This window comes from Colletotrichum scovillei (assembly GCF_011075155.1).
Source record: "Colletotrichum scovillei strain TJNH1 chromosome Unknown Contig00009, whole genome shotgun sequence".
NCBI classification, from domain to species: Eukaryota; Fungi; Ascomycota; class Sordariomycetes; order Glomerellales; family Glomerellaceae; genus Colletotrichum; species Colletotrichum scovillei.
This window is the reverse complement of record NW_023336267.1, coordinates 5028403-5046428: the sequence shown is the minus strand read 5'-3', so window position 1 is coordinate 5046428 and position 18026 is coordinate 5028403. Positions and strand designations below refer to the sequence as shown.

Genomic DNA, 18026 nt, shown 5'->3' with positions numbered 1-18026 from the left:
GGAAAAAAACAAAAGTCGAACCACTCGTGCCACTGTCGGATGGCGGCTGTCGTGTCCGGGGGTGGGTGAAGCTCAGCCACAGGGGAAATCGGGAGACGTGGGAGAGTGAGGCGGTGATGATGATCCATGGGCCGTGGGGGTGTTGTTCCTTAGTGGATACGGGGAGTTTCTTCATTCGGACTATCAATCAGCAGGTCATTTTCGGTCTGGAACTTTTTTTTTGGATGATGGTTTCTTGGCGGCTCGGTGTTTCTGGGGACTGGGTTTCTTGGGCGAGGAAATGAAATGGCATGTTGTCTTTCTCCCCGATGCTGGTATTGATGTTCCGTGGGTGAAATTTGGCTGAGGTGATTTAGGGATGACAGGTGGTCATGATGTCATTGAGCAACTGAGGGAAAATATCCGTCCTCCGTAGCGAGAGCGGTGTTGATATTCCCCCGTCTAGCTTAGGTACTCCGTACGTACTGAGGTGTCTGTTTACCCGTTCCATCCTTGGCCTTTTTTGTGCTTTCGCGTAGCTATGCTCCTTTCTCTTATTCGTTTTTGCTCTTGTACTGCATTGAATTGTTTTACTTGAAGGTTCAGCAAAATGATTAGACTGCCGTAACGCCGTTGGGGTCCAGGGCTGTGTTACGGTGCTAGGCATTGATATCCGAGCCGATTTACCCAGTGTCCACCAGTCCCCCGGTGTTTCCAATATCTCCAATCACTGCCGTGAAACAACCAACGCATGAGTAAGCTGAAAGACCATCGACGGGATCTCGTCGATGAAGCGGATGACAGTGGAGAGTGAGAGAATTGTAGCGGGCAATGGATGGATGTGCTCCAAGGTTCAGGTTCGTTTGGACTCTGGACTTCTGGATGGAGACCAGGGAGGGACCGCCCGCTGTGGCGGGAAGAACGGCACGGCTGACGATTGGGCGAAACGTGGGGCGCGCGTTGAAAAGACGTGGAGGTGCGCTGGACCAGTGCCCGTAGGTGTGTTGCTGGTTCGAAGCTGGTGTGGGCCACCCGAAATGTCACCCGTGCCAAGCTTTGGGCGTAGCGTCGTTTTTGGGACTTGGGGATCCTTGGACACGCATGTGTGTGTGTGTCTGCTGTGACGCCTCGGGAGCCGAGACATGGGGAAAGGTATCGTAGACTGTTGCGTAGGAAGGATGAGAGACGTGGAAGAGCGAGAGAGTGAATAGGAGTAAACGGAGATGAAGGGAGGCCGCCCTCGTACCGACCTGACCTCGATCCGGAGACCTTGGGCGCAGCTTCATATGGAAAACACGTGCTTTTGGCAAGAGAGTGGTCGCGGCAACATTCCAAAGTCATCCCGTTTCTGTTGGTACTGTAAGGTATTAGGATCCCAACTTCTTTTCTTAGCTGGAGCTGATTTGCGGATATTTTTTCCTGCGCCCCTTTTTGCCCGAGTCTCTGTTTACGTAGGTTTTCTCGGAGGTTTCCCTGGATGGCCCCGGGGAAGAAGGTGACGGCAAATCGTCCCATCCTATCCGTACCTTTACAACTAATTAGATTCTTCACCGATCAGGGGGGGAGGCCAGCGGTTAAACGTGTCTCGACTAAGCAAACTTGCAACTCTCTCTCGACACTGCAAGTACGGAGTACGCTACGCATGCGAGGTGAGGTACTGGAGGCGGCATGTACCGGGTTTACTCTCGAGTACCTGCCAAGGACTCTGTCAATGATGTAGCTGCACCTTATGTAAGGCAGTACGTACCATTCTACACCGTCTTGTGCCCCGCCATCCGTGCCGGCTTCAGGGCACCCCAAGTCGCGCGTCACGGTGTCACCCCACTTGCATCTGCCATTGGCCTTGGCCCTCTCTCTTTCGGTCTCTCTTCCCAGAGCTTCCCATTGCAGGTCTCCATATCCGGTTCTCTCGGCTTTTCTCCCTCAACGATCCATTGGGCTGGAACTTGAATGAGGTGGCCGGAATGGGCCATGGAATCGGGGAGGATGTAGCTGTAACTGTAGCTGTCAAGTCTCTTGGACATGGTCCCAGCTCTGCCGTGCACCCCGCCAGGAATGTACTCCAAAAGGTACCTTAATGTAAGTTCAAGCTGCTTAGCTACCTTCATTTAGCACCCAAGTGTACCTAAGGTAGATAGGTAAGGTAGGTAGCTAAGGTCGGGTAGCTTCCTTGGTCCCGGTTCCAGTTCCAGTTCCAGCTCCTTGCCTTAGACATGCAGGTGCAGCTGCAGATGCAAGCGCAGTGCCACGGCCGCCCTCCCAGCTCCGCTTGTTGCTTCCATGGCTTGGCCCTGTGAATGCCCCTCCTCCTCCTCCTCCTGTTCTCTTTCTTCTCCTTCTTTCCCCTCGCTCCAATTCCCAGATTCTCCCGTCTTGCTTCTCTTCAACCTGCCCATACGCTTCATTTCCGTCTCTAGGTCCAGCTCTAGCTCAAGCTTCAGCTCCAGTAAAAGATCAACGGTCTCGACTTCATATAAACATACTTCTCCGTCCGCTTCCCACCACGCTCAAAGCTCCCTTTCTCTCCTCGCACCACAGCTTTCTCACTCCAGCACCCTCCACTACTTCTTCACTTCAAAATGGTTCACCTCACAACCGTCAACACACCCCCGGACTCTGGCTCTGCCTCCGGCGCCGAGGACTCGTCCGCCACCAGCCTCCGCCAGGTCCAGCAGCAGCTCAAGAAAGTCCAGCTCCAGCTCGCCGACCACGATGACTGCTACACCACGAGCGTCTACGGCTCTCGCTTCGCCAATCAGGATCTCCCCAAGAGCGAGATGCCCGAGAGCGAAATGCCCAAGGAGGTCGCCTACCGCATGATCAAAGACGAGCTCAGTCTCGACGGTAACCCGATGCTCAAGTAGGCCTCTCCTTTGGTCATATGCGGGAATCTCTTGTCATTTCTGACCATCATTAACCCCCGTCTTCACAGCCTGGCTTCCTTTGTGACGACTTACATGGTGAGTAAACACTTGACGAATCCAACAACTGCAGTGACATTCCGAGCTAACACCCCACACCAGGAAGAAGAAGCCGAGAAGCTCATGGTAAATCCTCACCAACACCCTCCCCACGCACCGCATACACGAAGTCACATTCCAAAATCTAACAATGGTATTCCCACGAACAGGCCGAGAGCTTCAGCAAGAACTTCATCGACTACGAAGAATATCCCGCCTCAGCAGACATCCAGAACCGCTGCGTCTCCATGATTGGCAAGCTCTTCCACGCCGACGTTGGCGCGGGCGAAGGCGTTGGCGCTGTCGGCACCTCGTGCGTCGGCTCCTCCGAGGCCATCATGCTCGCCGTCCTCGCCATGAAGAAGCGCTGGAAGAACAAGCGTCAGGCCGAGGGCAAGTCCACTGAGCACCCCAACATTGTCATGTCCTCCGCCGTCCAGGTCTGCTGGGAGAAGGCCGCCCGCTACTTCGAGGTCGAGGAGAAGCTCGTCTACTGCGCGCCCGATCGCTACGTCATTGACCCCAAGGAGACGGTCGACCTTATTGACGAGAATACCATCGGTATCTGCGCCATCCTGGGTACCACGTACACGGGCGAGTACGAGGACGTCAAGGCTGTCAATGACTTGCTGATTGAGAAGAACCTCGATGTGCCTATCCACGTTGATGCCGCCAGCGGAGGTTTCGTCGCCCCCTTTGTCGTTCCTGATCTTGAGTGGGATTTCCGCCTCAAGAATGTCGTCTCTATCAATGTCTCCGGTCACAAGGTAATTTCTATCTCGTGCTTCAATCACCGAGTCTCAAACTTCTTGGTTCACTCACTTACACACAAACTACAGTACGGCCTCGTCTATCCCGGTGTCGGCTGGGTTGTCTGGCGCTCTGCCGAGTTCCTCCCCCAGGAACTCGTCTTCAACATTAACTACCTCGGCGCAGACCAGGCCTCCTTCACCCTCAACTTCTCAAAGGGCGCCTCACAGGTTATTGGTCAATACTACCAGCTCATTCGTCTCGGCAAGAAGGGCTACCGCGCCATCATGTCAAACCTCACCCGCACCGCAGACTACCTCTCCCAGTCCCTCGAGGTCCTCGGCTTCCGTATCATGTCCAAGCGCTCCGGCGAGGGCCTCCCCCTTGTCGCCTTCCGCCTCCCCGAAGTCCCTGCCGGCGCCGAGGGTGAGCCGGGCGTCCGCCACTACGACGAGTTTGCGCTCGCCCACCAGCTCCGTGTCCGTGGCTGGGTTGTGCCCGCTTACACCATGGCGCCCAAGACCGACGACCTCAAGATGCTCCGCGTCGTTGTCCGCGAGGACTTTTCCAAATCACGCTGCGACGCCCTCATCACCGATATCAAGCTCTGCATGGGCCTGCTCGAGCAGATGGACCAGGACGGTGTCAAGAGGCAACAAGAGTACATCAACAAGCACCACCTCACCAGCTCGAAGTCAACCCACAACCATCCAAAGTTCAGAGTTTGTCCCCAAACCCCCCGGGTCCCGCGCGAACCCACCCAGAATGAGATTTCACTAACCATGCTGTGCTTGAACAGAAGGAAAAGCATTCCCTACAGGGTAAGACTGGCAAAACGCATGCCATCTGCTAAGCCCTTCCGCGGTTGTTGTCATAAAGACGCAAACTACTTACGGCACGAAATAAACGACTGACACGACGCATACGACGGCTTCACTGGCGCGGCGGTGGCGGCGGCAAGTACGACGGCTTTAGGCCGGGCAAGGTTTGGGTAGCGTAGGCTGGCGGGGATATATACTTCACGAGAGGATAGGAACGGTACTACTTTTTCTGGCACCTGTATTTTGCTCAAGAGGTTTGTAGAGGAGAAAAGAATACACCAGTCATTGGATCTACTTTGAATGGCCATCAACTGAGCGACCATGTCTCTGTGACCAATTGATCTCAGGGCAAGTCAAACTTCAACTTCATCCGGTTCTCCTGCACCGTCTTCTCCAAAACCCCACCGTCATCGGCATAATGCGCCAAATTCAGCGCCAAATCCGCCCACGTATTGCACTCGTCGTCCTGTCGGACATTGTAAGCGTCCACTGCCTGGTTAAAGCCCACGGTGACAAGCCACTCGAGCTCTTCGGCCGGGAAAGGATGCTGGCTCTATTTCCAGTGAGATCGCTATCAGTATTTTTACCTGACGAAACGTGCCGAACAACAGCGAACGGGGGGAGAAGGGTTGCACAGCAGAGGAAATGCAAACGCACCTTGCGAGAATCCCTCGCCACGTCGACGGCCTGCTTCATCAGCCTCTGCCCCAGCGCCGCATCGAGCGGTAATACGGCGTGGAACATGCACCGGATGTACTTTGCCAGTCTGTCGCCCTTCATCTTCTCGAGCTCCTAGATCTCGTTCACGATGACGCCTAGTGTGGAATAGAGAGCTGCGAGCAGTGGAAACACAGCACTTGGTAAGCAACGGTCTCCTCGTAGCCATCTATAATGGAAAACAGTAGGTGGCAGGTTAGGTTGCGTACCTTGTCCAGGCAGTTTGCCTCGCAGCGCAATGTCCCCCATCGCCTTGAGCGTATTCACATCCCGACACGTGACGGCCGTACGGATGATGAACCCCAGCTCATCAGTCTTCTTCAATGCTATGGCAGCCTCAAAATCAAACACCATCAACGTCGCAAGCTTGGCCGTTAGATCGCTCTTCAGCCTCGTATCCAGACCATCGCTCATCTGCTTCTCCAGAGCTGCATTGTACGCCACGACGTGCCTCCGCATGACGAGATAATGCTGTAGCTGCTGCTCGACGTTGTCTTCCGTCCGGGCGAGCGATATGAGAGCAGCGGCAGCGATGAAGTCGCAAAACATTGTCCTGAGCGCGAGGTCACTCGCAGCTTCGGCAGGAAGATCCTCTGGATAATGCTTCGCGATAGTGAGGCAGCTGTTGTAAAGCCGGATAAGATGCTTTACGTCCCAGTTGTCCGAGTGCTTGAGGCCAAGGTTATACGCGTTCTGGCAGAACCAGTCCAGTTCCTTGACGGTGAACAGCCGGTTGCCGTCCTTGTCCGTGGGGCCTCGCTGGATTGCCTCGACAGCTAAAGACGACTTGATCAGCCTGTGATAGAAACCGATGAATGACACTTTCTCACCTCCTTCAAAAAGCACAAGAATTTCTTCAACTGCACTCTGCCGCTCCCTAGCCCCCTTTTCGCTCTCAACAACCGAGACAGCGAGTCGGATATTACACCGCAACAGTGCAGGCAAATGAATTGGAGACCCCTCGCTGAATTCAAACTTCTCCACCAGCTGCTTCATAGCCTGCATCGCGCAGACCCTATCCCCAGCCTGCTGCGCCTCGAGAACACAAGCATAAAGAAAGTTAGGGTCTCCTGCTGCTGAAAGAGCCACACGTTCCAGACACTGAGCGGCCAACTCTTGATCGGATGAGCGAAGGGCAGCCTTGTACATCAAGTACCTCGTCATTGGTTCGTTTTGCGCTGCTTCAGACATGCTATGAAAGACTTGCCGCGCCATCTCGGCGTCGTTTCTCCCAAGGGCACATAGAATGAGCTTTCTACGGTCGTCAGTGTACGTAGCTTGCGACTCCTGTGAAGATACGCACCTGCCAAGTCTCGACATATTCGCAGGACCGCCATTTTGAAACAGAGGCTGCAGGGCTATCTGGCACCAGCCATCTGCGAAGTCGAAGTGCCCCTGATTGTAGTTGGCCTCGATCTTTTTCCAAATAAGCTGCACCAATATCAGCATCCCTTGTTTTCCATCTTTCCCGGATTAAGCTCACAGTCAAAGCTCCGACTGCCGTAGAAGCCCCGAAAGGCTTACTCAAGTTATCTTGGAGGCCCGTCAGAACTCCCATCAGTCCTTCTATGGCCCTCATACCATCTCTTTGTGTTGTTTCCATCCATATTCTTAACAGCACCAGTCTCTCGACCCACTCTTCGCGCCCAGAAGAGACAATGGTGCCCCTGAGCATCCCGTCCACGACGCTCGTCGCCAGTGTTGGGCTCTTGTCATGTAGCTTTCGCGCATGATGAACCAAGAGCTTGAAGTGCGCTTCGGAGAAGTTGAATGACCGGACCATCCGCCTCAAAATATCAGCATAGGCCTCGATGTCAAAGACCTCGGCCGGCGCCTTTTGCAAGAGCTCCAAGCGAAGGAGGAGGACAACAGGTTTCTCGCCAATCTCGGACTCGATGTAACTGACAAGGTCAAGCGCCTTTTCCGAGGACTCTGGCGTGTCGAGGCCCAGAAGCGCGTGGATCAGGGCTTGGCAAACGGAGAGGCGCAGCTCGATGGCGTCGCGGGAGAGAAGCGACAGGTCCTGGGCGTTGATGATGTCGTACCCTCGTTCGAGCCATCGCACCGCCATGCCGAAGTCTTCCTTCTTGGAGAGGTCTTTGCCTATCTCGAACAAGATCTCTGTCATTTTCTCGGCCGAACTAGGATCGAGCGCATTCGGCTGGAGGTGTCCTTTGCTGTACATGAACTCCATGACGGGAAAGTTATCCGTTTTCCAGGCCTATTTTCCACGGTCAGCTGGGTGATCAGCTGTGTCGTCAGATCCAAGAGCGGACTTGCTAGTGCCGCTCGGAGTATAAAGTATTCAGCGTCCAACTTTTTGCATTCTTTCAAATCATCCGGTCCCAACATTTTGGCCTGTAGCTGACCCAATGTCGCGCTGTATTCCGCCCCCTTCTCAAATACAGTCTCAGCGAGCTTCAGAGCACTCGAACTGGTACTGCCGTCATCTATGCGCAGTGTAAGTAGCTTCCTCCTCGTCCCGAATGTCCCGCCAAACCCTCCACTTACCGAGGCACGTCTTGCCTGCTTTGAGCGCCAACTTCATTACATGCACCACATCCGCAAGCTGCGGCTCAGCACCGCCAGAAACACCCCTCGCGACGCTTATCATGAAAAAGGCATACGTCCTACTCCGCAACAGAAGCTTCTTCCTCGCAGCCGGTGCTGCCGCCGCCCCGCCTACATTATCACGGCGTTGTCGGGTACACAGGTTCCAAAGCTCCGTTCCCCTCTTGTCGAGTTCCACCCTCTGGGATTTCGCTCTTGGGCTACCAGAGAAACGGATAATCGTCTCGAGCTTGGGGTTCAGCTCCGCGAGCAGGGCGTCGATGGAGAGGGTATCGTTTGCGGAGGGGAGACGCGTCGAGAGGGCCTGAGAGAATGCTTTCAGACTACGGGTCAGCTTGCAGACCACCAAAGCTTCATCTGCGGGATGCTACGGACTTGCGAAGGAGTTGATCTTGTCAATGGTGTTGTTGCTCTTGGGCGACTTTGCGCACCGTTGATGGGGCATTGTGCTTGACGAGGGCAGACTGGGGAGGTCGAGATCATGCGAACCAGGTGAGTACTTCGTGCAGAGCAAGTTGAGAGCCAAGAGCGAGCGACGGGTGCATTACGTTGACGGCACTTCACTGCCTTCAGGAAAAAGCGAAGAGGTTGAGGAAGACCCGAAGTTGGCACGGTTCGAAGGTGGCAAGTACCGAGTCGTTCGCGGCAGGCATAAATCTCGTATGCGCCTTCCTCGAAAGCACCTGTATCCGGACGCGGAGTTACTCTCCCCCGACAAACTTCTGACCCGGACCGGAAAGAACAGAACCTGAAGGACATGATGGGAAGCAATGACTTGAGGCTTCGAACAAAAAAATAAGGATATACTAGACAAGCCTGTTATGTACTGGCGGTGGTCCTTTCCTCCCGCCTATGCAAAAGAGCGTTCAAAAATGCAACCGAACCGGAGAATGCTCTGGTATCCAATGACGCCTGCCCCCTTTGATTTTGTGTTTCCAAACCCCCCAAACCAAGGTGTTCCAAGAAGTCCCCTTGCAATGCAAATGATTACGGCCGGGCTGGATCGTTGGGCAAAAAGTTACCTACGATGAGCGTAGGGCTGTCTACTTGTCAGCTTCAAAAGGCTCGAGACTAGGTAGTGGCTGGGCAGATACCAACATTTTGTGATTATCTCGTTGAATCATAAATGAGAAGCAGCAATGAACCACTGGGTCTGTCGCCTTGTCGTCGGGGTTCTTTAGTGTGCAGGCTGTAAGTAACGTATCGTGAGCGGGATCGAAGGCGATGGTTCCAAACTCTTCCCAGTATCGCACGAGAGACTCTTCCGTCAGAATTTCGTGAAGTGAGATTTTGCCCTATGATCTGGTTAGTTGCAACATGACCTGGTTGAAACGACCACAACACGTACGTCGCGGAGGTTCTCCACAGGCACGTGGAGAAGTTCCGCCATCTCATTATTGCCTCTGAAGATCTCTCCAGTTCTCCGCCAACAACACGCTGGCACCGCCATACTGGCAAATACACGGTCGTACTCCATGAGCTGTTTCTCGAACCACATTTCCACGTAAAGCAGTTCCATATCCGTCAGAGCTTGCGCCTTTTCGCGGAACTTGGGTCGGAATCGATCAATCGTTCGCAGAATCTTTTGTTTCGATGATGCAGCGATGTGGCCATCCAGATACGTGCCCAGTCGCGCGTAGCCCTTGACATAGTTGAAAGGCTTCAGCAGACCGGCCTCGTACTTGGCCTTCAATACACGGTCCATGCGCTCTTCAGGCGTGTCGTTTCCTGAAGGATCGGCCGCCTGGAGGTAGTATTCACGCGCCTTGTCTTTATCGCCCTGAACGATGCTGCCTGGCCGTGATATCGCCTTGCCCTGCTCCAGGTTCTGTGGAGGCAGCATCTGCGAAAGCGCATTGTTGCCATTGCCAGTACCGGCCCGGTTATTCCCATTATGGTTTCCAAAAGTCGGCAGCATGTCGTTGGCGCCCGCGGTCCTGCTGAAGGCGGGGCTGTTTTGGGACTCGTCGGAGACGATGCCGCCGTCATCCAGTAAGCTCGTCTGCAGAAAGTCATTCAACAGGTTGAACTCGTGCGTAACTTCGGGGGCGATCAAGTAGTTGTTGGGGTGATAGCTTTGCATGTCGTGGTAGTGGTTCTGGGCCGTCAACCAAGCATCGGAGAATCCAGCAACTGTTCGGCCGGAGCGCATCACGTTAGCTTGCGAGTCTCTCTCAAGCTGAGGCTGCTAAATATCCTTCTGTACTCCCTAGAAAGCGTAGACGCGTGCAAAAAGAACAAGGAGCCCCCAAGTACGAACAGCATGGCACTTTGAAAAAGGGGGAGAACAAGCCCGCGGATGAAGACCTACATTGGTTCATATTACTGCCGTTTCCCGCCATGCCGGTGCCTGCTCCCGGTGACACGAGGTGCAGCGGGTTCCCCTGGCCCAGTACAGCGGCGCCAAAAGCAGACGCCTTGCGGTCGAAAGGGGGCGGCGGGCCCATGGAGCCGGTCGCAGATTGGTCGATGGAGCTTCTCGTGAGCTCGGATTGCGTCGTCTCGGACTCATCGACAGCGGATGGCGCGTGAGAGCTCTTGGCTTTTTTGGAATCGGCGTCGCGGGGCTCATCGTGGCAGAGGTGGCCAATATTGCGTTTGATGCATCTTGTACACGGTCGTTCCTAGGCACGACATGTCAGCGGGTGTGGTACGAGCCAAAGAAACGGCATGCGCGTGCTCGCGCCCGCGCAGGGCTTCCAGGAAGCCGAGTGGACAGCGCGGGGAGACAGAGATAAACGGACGCCTCGGCAAGGCTACCCGTCATGTGTCAAGGTTGTGTGAAGAAAGAGATCTTACATACGAGATCGCATGTCATATGCTATAGAGCAGGCAAGACACTATCCGTCAGCCATCTTTTCTCTTTCCCGCTTATTGTTTATTCAGGCCCTGCAGGTTTCCTCCTGCAGGGAGACGAAGTTGCGCGTATATGCAGGCAGGGGCTTCGGTGGTTGGCAGAGTCATCGCACGGCAGCAATCGCAGAGACATGATAGCGTCAACGCCATGCGCGGAGCCGGGGAAGCAATGCCAGTTATGCTGTTTGGGTAAGGGCTATCTGACTTACAGATCGCCGGCAGTAGACGCAAGCTGAGAGGGCACATGACATTAGCTGGTGCTTCCGCACGACCTGCGGCACTGAGAGAGTCGTTGCAGCAGCTACAATCGCAGTCTCGAGGGAGCCCGCGGACACAGCGCGCGGCTGTACAAGGGGTTCAACATACCGTGGTTGACCTTGCGGCGTTTCTTGGGGCTCTTGGCCGAGTGAGCATGGCCACCATTGTTCTCGGTCTTGTCGCGCTTTTCCTTGTCGTCTTGCGCTTCAGACTTTACGTCTTTGCCGTTCTCTGGCATGGCGAGAGACCCAGGCTGGGTGACGGCAGCGGTTATGGGTGGTGGCGGTAGTGGTAGTGGTAGTGGTGGTGGAGGGCGGGCTCGGAATCAGTTCAATGGGGCAGCGGCTCCCATTGGACCTCAAAGGTTACGCAGTAGACGAGGGTTCGTAGATCATTTGACACCGGGGGTGAATGATGCAAATCGTCCGCCGTGTGCTCTCGAGGGTTTGCGCAAAAGATTGGGCGTGGCGGGTTTCTGCAGACGGAGTGGTAGGGAAAACGAGGTTGTCGCGTGCGGGTAGCCGGCGGGCTGAGTTCGGCTATGGTTGCTTTGCTTTGCTTGCTTTCGGGTTTGTCCCGCCTTGCAGTTCTCGAGTTGGACACGGATTGCAAGGGATCCGTTGGAAACTGCCGATCCTCCTTTCCAAGTTCCTAGTCCTCGTCCTCCTCGTGCGTTCGTTCGCCTCGGGTCCGGGGATCGTGGGATCGTGGGCGTTTTCGAGCGTGGTCGCAAGTTGTGGTGTAGGTGTAGGTGTTGGTGTTTTGGTGGTGGTGGCTTTGGACAGTCGCATGGAGAAGAAGAAAAAATGGGTGCGGGCTTTTGGCGCAATGAGCAAATGATGATCGGTCCCAAGGGAATGGGATGGGAGCTGAACCAGGCGAGCCAGGCGAGAGGGAACCAACCTGGTACCTTGGCTGAAAGCTTCGCAGAAAAGGAAAAGGAAAAAAGCGACAACGGGCAGGCGGCGTATCCGTACCCAATTGCCATGGGAAGTGGGTTAGCTAATTGAGCACCCGGCATTCCTTCCCACCCACTTCAACACATTAGCCTTTGGGACGAGCCCAGGACAGGCAAGATCGATGTTGTTGTGTTCCTGGTAGTGGAAAGTACCTGACCCAAGCGGGGGATGCTACTTCGTCATCTCACTCAACCTTCACTCACTCTCACTCATATACATACTTTACATACGATTTCACTCATCAACCTCAATCGTGAGAAACCACTTCAATACACTCCGAGAGTCTGAAAGCCATAATCTTATTAGTAAATCGCGACTCAAGGCACAGTATCCAAGGCTGGGCGCAGCTGGACAGGAGTGGGTTACAACCAGTAATCGTCATGTAATGAGGTATCCCCCTCACCCAGCCGGTCGGACGTCGCCCGATGAGACGACCAAATTGAGAGCAAGAGAGTCGCAGAGAGAAGCGGTAGGAAACAGAATGTGATTTGATTTCCCCGCCTTCTCCTTCATCCCGACTTGTCACCTTTTACCTCGGTGAAGGCCTCATCACGCACATTTCACACTCGGTGACATTCTACGAAAAGGTACCTCGGTCAATCATCTGCCAATTCAAAGCAATGATATCACACCAGCACGCATGGCACAGACATTGCTAGAGGAACCCACCCGTCAATGCAGCTTCCCTTCTGCCCTACGAGCTATCTTTAGTCGTTGTTCCCGAAATCCCCTGGGCAGCTCCATCACCACCGTCGCATCAAACCAAACGGTACATTCTTGGCTCTCGAAAATGTTAGGGACAAGGAGCAAACCAAGTGGTCCTTCGTCCCATCTTCCACTGACTGCAACAATTCAGCCAGTATTACTAGTGTACCTAGTCAATGTGCGCTCCAACGGCAGCGAAGCAGAATGGAAAAAGCCCAACGGCTGAGAATTAGTATTCTCCAGTCGCCTGCAGCATGCAATGTAATGTAAGCATGAAACCACAGCCCGCCATTCGGCAGGTGGTTTTCTGCTTCGCTCTCTCGCACTCTCTTGCTTCCCCTCGGCCGCCCTGGTCTAAGGCTTCCCAGCTGAGAGAAAATCACTACCGCTTCCAAGCTCGTGCTGCTTCATCCATCGCCCCGGCTACCCCGGCCCCAAAGTCTTCCCCCCTCATCATCCCATCTCTCTGTGCTCATGGGACTTGGCGATTTGGGGGCGCATTCGAGATCGTGTGACGCATTGCTCTCCTAGGTAATTCGCAGTAACAGTTGAGCAATACTACAAGACGAGAATTGAATGAGGTGATACAGTATATCGTAGTATTTTCGTCAAGTTCGCCAGTCTCTCTACGGATTGAACACCAAATAATCGACACTTGAGCACCTAACCCCTCCGAGAAAACAAGAAAGAACCCCATGCAACCCGAAAAAACGTCTTGGCGCCCGTTGCTAAATGGCTACAAAAAAGCTCTTCTCCCCCTCCTTCGGCAGCACCCTGGCCCTCCTCATAATCGGATCCTCGCAGCTTAGCCGGATCCTCTCGGGTGTAGCCGGGCTCTCCAACCTGAGCAGACCATCCCCCTCCCGGTCCTCCCCGACCGTCGCCGCCACTCCGTACTGCGCCCTCGACGCCTTGAGCGCGTCGCGGATAGCAAAGAATACCGCGCTGCCCATGAACAGCGGCGGCTCGCCCACGCCACGCGACCGCTGAATCGTCCGCAAGTCCTTCCACTCCACGTCCTTGAGCAGCGTCACGTTGAACTCCTGCGGAATGTCGCGGAACCCGGGGATCTTGTACGCTCCCGGACCCCGCGTGAAGAGGTTACCCGCCATCGGTCCGTTGCGGAGCCAGAGCGACTCCTCCATCGTGAATAGGCCTAGCCCTTGGACGAAGGCGCCCTGGATCTGGCCGTAGTCGAGCGCCGGGTTGATGGACTGCCCGACGTCCATCTTGATGTCGGCCCGGAGGCACGTCCACGTGCCGGTGAGGGTGTCAATCTCCACCTCGGCCGCCGTGACGCCCTGCGTGAAGTAGAAGAACATCTTGCCCCGGTTCTCGCCCCACGTGTACCCGATCTCTGGTGTCTTGTAGAACCCTTGCGCCGAAAGGTTCACGCGGTCAAAGTATGCAGCGTGCGCCAAATCCTTCATCGTCGCGCCAGGTCCCAACTTCTCCCTGTACGGCGCCAGGCGCTCGTTGAGCTGCGCGCACGCATTATAAATGGCGTAACCGTTAAGGTCTGACGAGGCCGACGCGGCCGTCGCAGAGGCGTTGGCCACTGTGTTGGTCGCTGTCTCGGAGATGAAGACGTTATCCAACGGCACCTCGAGAGCTTGTGCGGCGATCTGCGTCATCTTGGTGTGCAGTCCCTGGCCCATCTCCGTACCGCCGTGGGCCACCAGGACAGAACCATCGTGGTAGATGTGTACGAGAGCGCCTGCCTGGTTCAGGAAGAGGGCAGTAAAGGAGATGCCGAACTTTGTCGGGATGAGGGCCAGGCCACGCTTACGCCACTTGTTGCCGTCGTTGAAGCGTCTGATGAGCTCCCTCCGCAGCTCGTACTTTGACTCGTCCTGAACTTGCTTGTACATCAATGGTACGTGCCAGTCAGTCAAGGGCTGGTTGAAATGCGTCGGCTCCAACGGCTTGTAGAAGTTGATCTCACGGAACTTCTCGACCGGCATGCCCAATCGATCCGCAACCTCCTCCATGTAAGTCTCGGCAATGAACATGCCCTGAGGTCCGCCAAATCCTCTAAAAGCCGTGTTCGACATGGTGTTGGTCTTGCACAGCCGGCCGCGGATGAAGACGTTGGGAATCCTGTAGCAGCCGTCCGAGTGGGACATTGCTCGCTCGCAGACGGCCGCGCTCAGATCAAACGTCCAGCCGGCGTTGTTGAAGACGTCGAGATCCAGCGCTTGGATCTTGCCGTCCTTGTTCACGCCGACCTTCCATCTGCCTAAGAACGGATGGCGCTGCCCTGAAGTGACCATGTCCTCTTCTCTCGTCAGCATGTAGCGACACGGCCGCCTGGTTTTCCTCGCTGCGAGTGCGAGCGGTGCGCTGAGTTGGATTGATCTCGTCTCCTTGCCTCCGAAGCCACCGCCAAGTCGCTTGACGCGAACGACGATTTTGTTTGCTGCTACGCCCGTCATCCGAGCAACAAAGACTTGTCTGCAAGCTGTCAGTACAAGAAGCACAAATTTTAAGCAAGGGTGAGCTTACGTCTCGTTGGCGTTTTGGGTGCTGGAAAACACCTCCATCTCGCCATCCTCGAGCTTGGGGACTACCAATGAAGCCTGCGTCTCGAGATAGAAGTGCTCCTGGCCACCCATTCGCGCCGTGCCGGTGAAAATGTGATCGCATTTCTTGAATGCCTCTTCAGTGTCGCCGTTCTTGATCTCTCGGTAGTAGTTGTGGAAGCTGTCCTTTTCGATCGCTTCTTCGATTGTCAGGATTGATGGCAGGTCCTCGTACTCGACCTTGACTGCACGTGCGGCCTCAGCTGCCCTCGACGCTGAAGTAGCCAAAATCATGGCAATGGGCTGACCCGCGGTATGCACCTCACCTTCGGCAAAGAAGAGCTCGTCGAAGTGGGGAGCACCCCAGCGGTTCTGCTCAGGTGAATCGACGTCGTCTTTGTCAATATAATCGACGACACCAGCCATGTCCAGTGCGGGAGAGTAGTCGATGGACTTGATCTTTGCGTGAGCTTTCGTCGACAGCACGAAGCAGCCATGCAGCTCGTTCTTCGCTACCGGTATGTCGTCGATGTATTGTGCCTCTCCAGTGACCTGCTTCAGGGCGGCATCATGGCTCTTGGACTTGCCCACGGTCTCCTGCTCGTACGCAGCAGCCGCGCCGTGGTCTTCGGTTCCGCCAGAGATGCCACGCTCGAGTTCGTCGACCGCCTCGATATCCATGTGCTCGCTCTTCCCACCGAGATTGGCGATGACGTCGTGGTAGAAACGGTAGAAGAAGCTGAAGGCAAGCGCCTTCCGGTACGAAGCCATGCCTCCAGGAACGCTGAACTGCAGGTCAAAGTCTGTTCCCAAGGCATTCATTGCTCCTTCGAGGGTCTCGAGCTCGGCAATGCGCTTGCCCACCAAGTACTCCATGGTGTTCTTCGCGGCTACTGTCATGGCCGCCATTCCACCGTAGATGAGGTTGCACTCGGTCACTACGCCATCGTCGTCCATCTTGATCCGTAGAGCGCCGGTCACGATGGCAATGTCGTCGTCTTTCCTCTTGGCCTGCTTGTATGCTCTGAAGAACTCATTCTTGGCAGCCGTCACGGGTATCCTGATGGAAGCGATGATGGCGTCTTGAGGAAGTGCCGTCCTTCGGTATCCTGTAAAGAACTGTGACATGGGGATCTCGGTTTCTTCGCTCTGGGACTTGGCCACCAAGACGGCATTGGCTGCCCAGAGTACCGGGTTCAAGTCTGAGATGGGCGATGCAGTAACCAAATTACCGGCAGGGGTACCAACGTTGCGAATCTGTCTGCCAGCAAAGTACTTGAGTTGTTTGTAGATGCCCTCAAATACCTGGCCACGAGCGTCGCCATAGTGACGCGTTGCCACTTTGCTAATGTGCTCCAGATCTGTCAGGACGACGTTTCCTCCAATCTCTAGGTGGTCATCCTTGAATTCGTACTGTCGCAATTCGGCAATGTCTCCAACGAAAACGGAGACGGGGTATTGTGCCGCCTTGAACTTTACTTCAATCTGGGTTTCGGTGCTACCGCCGATAATCTTGGCTGCAGGATGTACGCTCTTGATATCCAGCAGCTGCTGAAGGGTTACTGGCCTGTACCACTTCTTCCTCTTGTTGCCGAACGAAAGCGGCCTCATCTCGTGCTTCTTGAGTGCGGGTGGGAAGATGAGTTCGGTATCGGGGTTGTACTCGATGAAGCCGGGGGGTGTGAATCTCTTGATGGGTTGGTCATCGAGCTTTGCCTTGTCCATGCAGCATCCGCCCTCCTTCTTCTCGCCGTTGCCATTCTCCATGCAGCAGCCTGAACCACCGTTTGTCCTCGCCTTTCCACATCCCCTCTCGACGCTAAATGTCTGCGCGGCCTCGAGAATAGGCTTGTAGCCGGTACACCTGCACAAGTTGCCATCAAAGGCTTCCTCGATGTCTTCTTCCGAGGGCGAATCGTTGTTGCGCAGCAGAGCGTACAAGCTCATGACAATGCCAGGGGTGCAGAAACCACACTGACTGCCGTTGCTCTTCGCCACGCGCTCCTGGGTGGGGTGTGGTCTCTTTGTGTTTCCGATGCCCTCGATGGTAATTACGTGCTTGCCGTCGACACTGGCTAGGGGTGCCAGACAAGCGTTCACGCTCGCATGGTAGATCTGCTTCGTCGTGGGGTTGAACTGGGAGATGACGACGGTGCAGGCACCGCAACCGCCTTCGCCACATCCACTGATTGGTGTTAGTGCGTGTCATGATTGCTTCGATCTCCTGCGCGCAAGAAAGCCAAGGCCTGGACATACAGCTTGGTTCCCGTCAAACCGATGCCTCGCAGGTACTCCAAAAGAGTAACCTCGGGGTCAATCTCGTCTAGCACGACCCGGGTGCCATTGAGGTAGAAGCGAATGGTATCGTCAAAGTTGGTTGTGAGCGAGTTCAAAGGCCCGACATCCCGCTCGGGGGAGATGGCGATAGGCGCCATATTGCCAGGAAGCTGTCAAGCACCGGCTCACAGTGAGATATGATACAGGTAAGTCCTTAGCACGCTTCGAGGGTCTTTTGGTAGGAGGAAGAGGAGGGAGTGTAAGGAGAGGGAAAGGAGAGAAAAACAAAGGGATGTAGGGGCGCTTCGGATGGTGGAAGAGAGACAACCCCGCAGCTTTATTGTAGAAAGAGAGGCGAAGACGATGCTAATTCGGGTTGAGCCAAGCCTCTGCAGGTACCTAGGAGTAGTATTTGCTGCAGAAGGGACCACTGACCAGCCAGTCGTAGTTGTGTACGGAGCATGTGTGTGTCTATTTACTGCATTCCGCTCGCCTACATCCGTGGAGACAAATGTTTGCAATTGTTAACGTGCGTTATCCCCCTCTGGTTTTCTGCTTCCATGTGCTCACTGATTGCTGTGGCAAGACAAAACAAAAGCTGTCGGGTGTCGCTGACATGTTGGCTGCGGTTTGCGACGGGCGTCTGGCGAA

The 18026-nt window shown here is 55.0% G+C and overlaps 4 protein-coding genes across 4 annotated transcripts; 1 reads left to right on the top strand and 3 right to left on the bottom strand.

Moving 5' to 3' along the window:
- The first annotated feature begins 2153 nt into the window (after nt 1-2153).
- On the top strand, nt 2154-6291 carry HER10_EVM0007457 (glutamate decarboxylase). The gene is made up of 5 exons (XM_035477012.1): nt 2154-2839; nt 2912-2939; nt 3003-3026; nt 3110-3706; nt 3779-6291. The coding sequence occupies exons 1-5, from the start codon at nt 2559-2561 to the stop codon at nt 4601-4603; spliced, it is 1755 nt and encodes a 584-aa protein (XP_035329609.1). The 5' UTR covers nt 2154-2558; the 3' UTR covers nt 4604-6291.
- Nucleotides 4854-8243, bottom strand: HER10_EVM0006458 (uncharacterized protein; the record flags this gene model as incomplete). Its single annotated transcript, XM_035476041.1, has 10 exons — nt 4854-5063; nt 5168-5284; nt 5318-5343; nt 5437-6003; nt 6058-6482; nt 6531-6658; nt 6711-7448; nt 7508-7677; nt 7739-8113; nt 8174-8243. 10 exons carry the CDS (start codon nt 8241-8243, stop codon nt 4854-4856), a joined length of 2826 nt encoding a protein of 941 aa, XP_035329475.1.
- Nucleotides 8244-8496: 253 nt separating this feature from the next.
- On the bottom strand, nt 8497-11863 carry HER10_EVM0006786 (transcriptional regulator). Its single transcript, XM_035476362.1, has 7 exons — nt 11021-11863; nt 10864-10886; nt 10602-10619; nt 10110-10422; nt 9147-9931; nt 8897-9093; nt 8497-8837 (listed from the first exon to the last, which is right to left on the bottom strand). Exons 1-7 carry the CDS (start codon nt 11148-11150, stop codon nt 8786-8788), a joined length of 1518 nt encoding a protein of 505 aa, XP_035329527.1. The 5' UTR covers nt 11151-11863; the 3' UTR covers nt 8497-8785.
- A 1175-nt stretch (nt 11864-13038) lies between these two features.
- On the bottom strand, nt 13039-17942 carry HER10_EVM0004717 (xanthine dehydrogenase). Its single transcript, XM_035474351.1, has 3 exons — nt 17355-17942; nt 15082-17283; nt 13039-15030 (listed from the first exon to the last, which is right to left on the bottom strand). The coding sequence occupies exons 1-3, from the start codon at nt 17531-17533 to the stop codon at nt 13305-13307; spliced, it is 4107 nt and encodes a 1368-aa protein (XP_035329251.1). The 5' UTR covers nt 17534-17942; the 3' UTR covers nt 13039-13304.
- Nucleotides 17943-18026: the final 84 nt, after the last annotated feature.

What these genes read in the sequence shown, in the direction of transcription:
- HER10_EVM0004717 (XM_035474351.1), bottom strand. Translation starts at nt 17,533, where the DNA reads ATGGCGCCTATCGCCATCTCCCCCGAGCGGGATGTCGGGCCTTTGAAC. An exon ending in GGTTTGACGGGAACCAAGCT is followed by an intron (nt 17,284 to 17,354) that starts GTATGTCCAGGC and finishes AACACCAATCAG; the next exon opens with TGGATGTGGCGAAGGCGGTT. An exon ending in ACCCAAAACGCCAACGAGAC is followed by an intron (nt 15,031 to 15,081) that starts GTAAGCTCACCC and finishes GACAGCTTGCAG; the next exon opens with ACAAGTCTTTGTTGCTCGGA.
- HER10_EVM0006786 (XM_035476362.1), bottom strand. Translation starts at nt 11,150, where the DNA reads ATGCCAGAGAACGGCAAAGACGTAAAGTCTGAAGCGCAAGACGACAAG. An exon ending in ACGCCGCAAGGTCAACCACG is followed by an intron (nt 10,887 to 11,020) that starts GTATGTTGAACC and finishes GTGCCCTCTCAG; the next exon opens with CTTGCGTCTACTGCCGGCGA. An exon ending in CTGTGGAGAACCTCCGCGAC is followed by an intron (nt 9,094 to 9,146) that starts GTACGTGTTGTG and finishes ACCAGATCATAG; the next exon opens with GGCAAAATCTCACTTCACGA.
- HER10_EVM0007457 (XM_035477012.1), top strand. Translation starts at nt 2,559, where the DNA reads ATGGTTCACCTCACAACCGTCAACACACCCCCGGACTCTGGCTCTGCC. An exon ending in CCTTTGTGACGACTTACATG is followed by an intron (nt 2,940 to 3,002) that starts GTGAGTAAACAC and finishes ACCCCACACCAG; the next exon opens with GAAGAAGAAGCCGAGAAGCT. An exon ending in AAGAAGCCGAGAAGCTCATG is followed by an intron (nt 3,027 to 3,109) that starts GTAAATCCTCAC and finishes TCCCACGAACAG; the next exon opens with GCCGAGAGCTTCAGCAAGAA.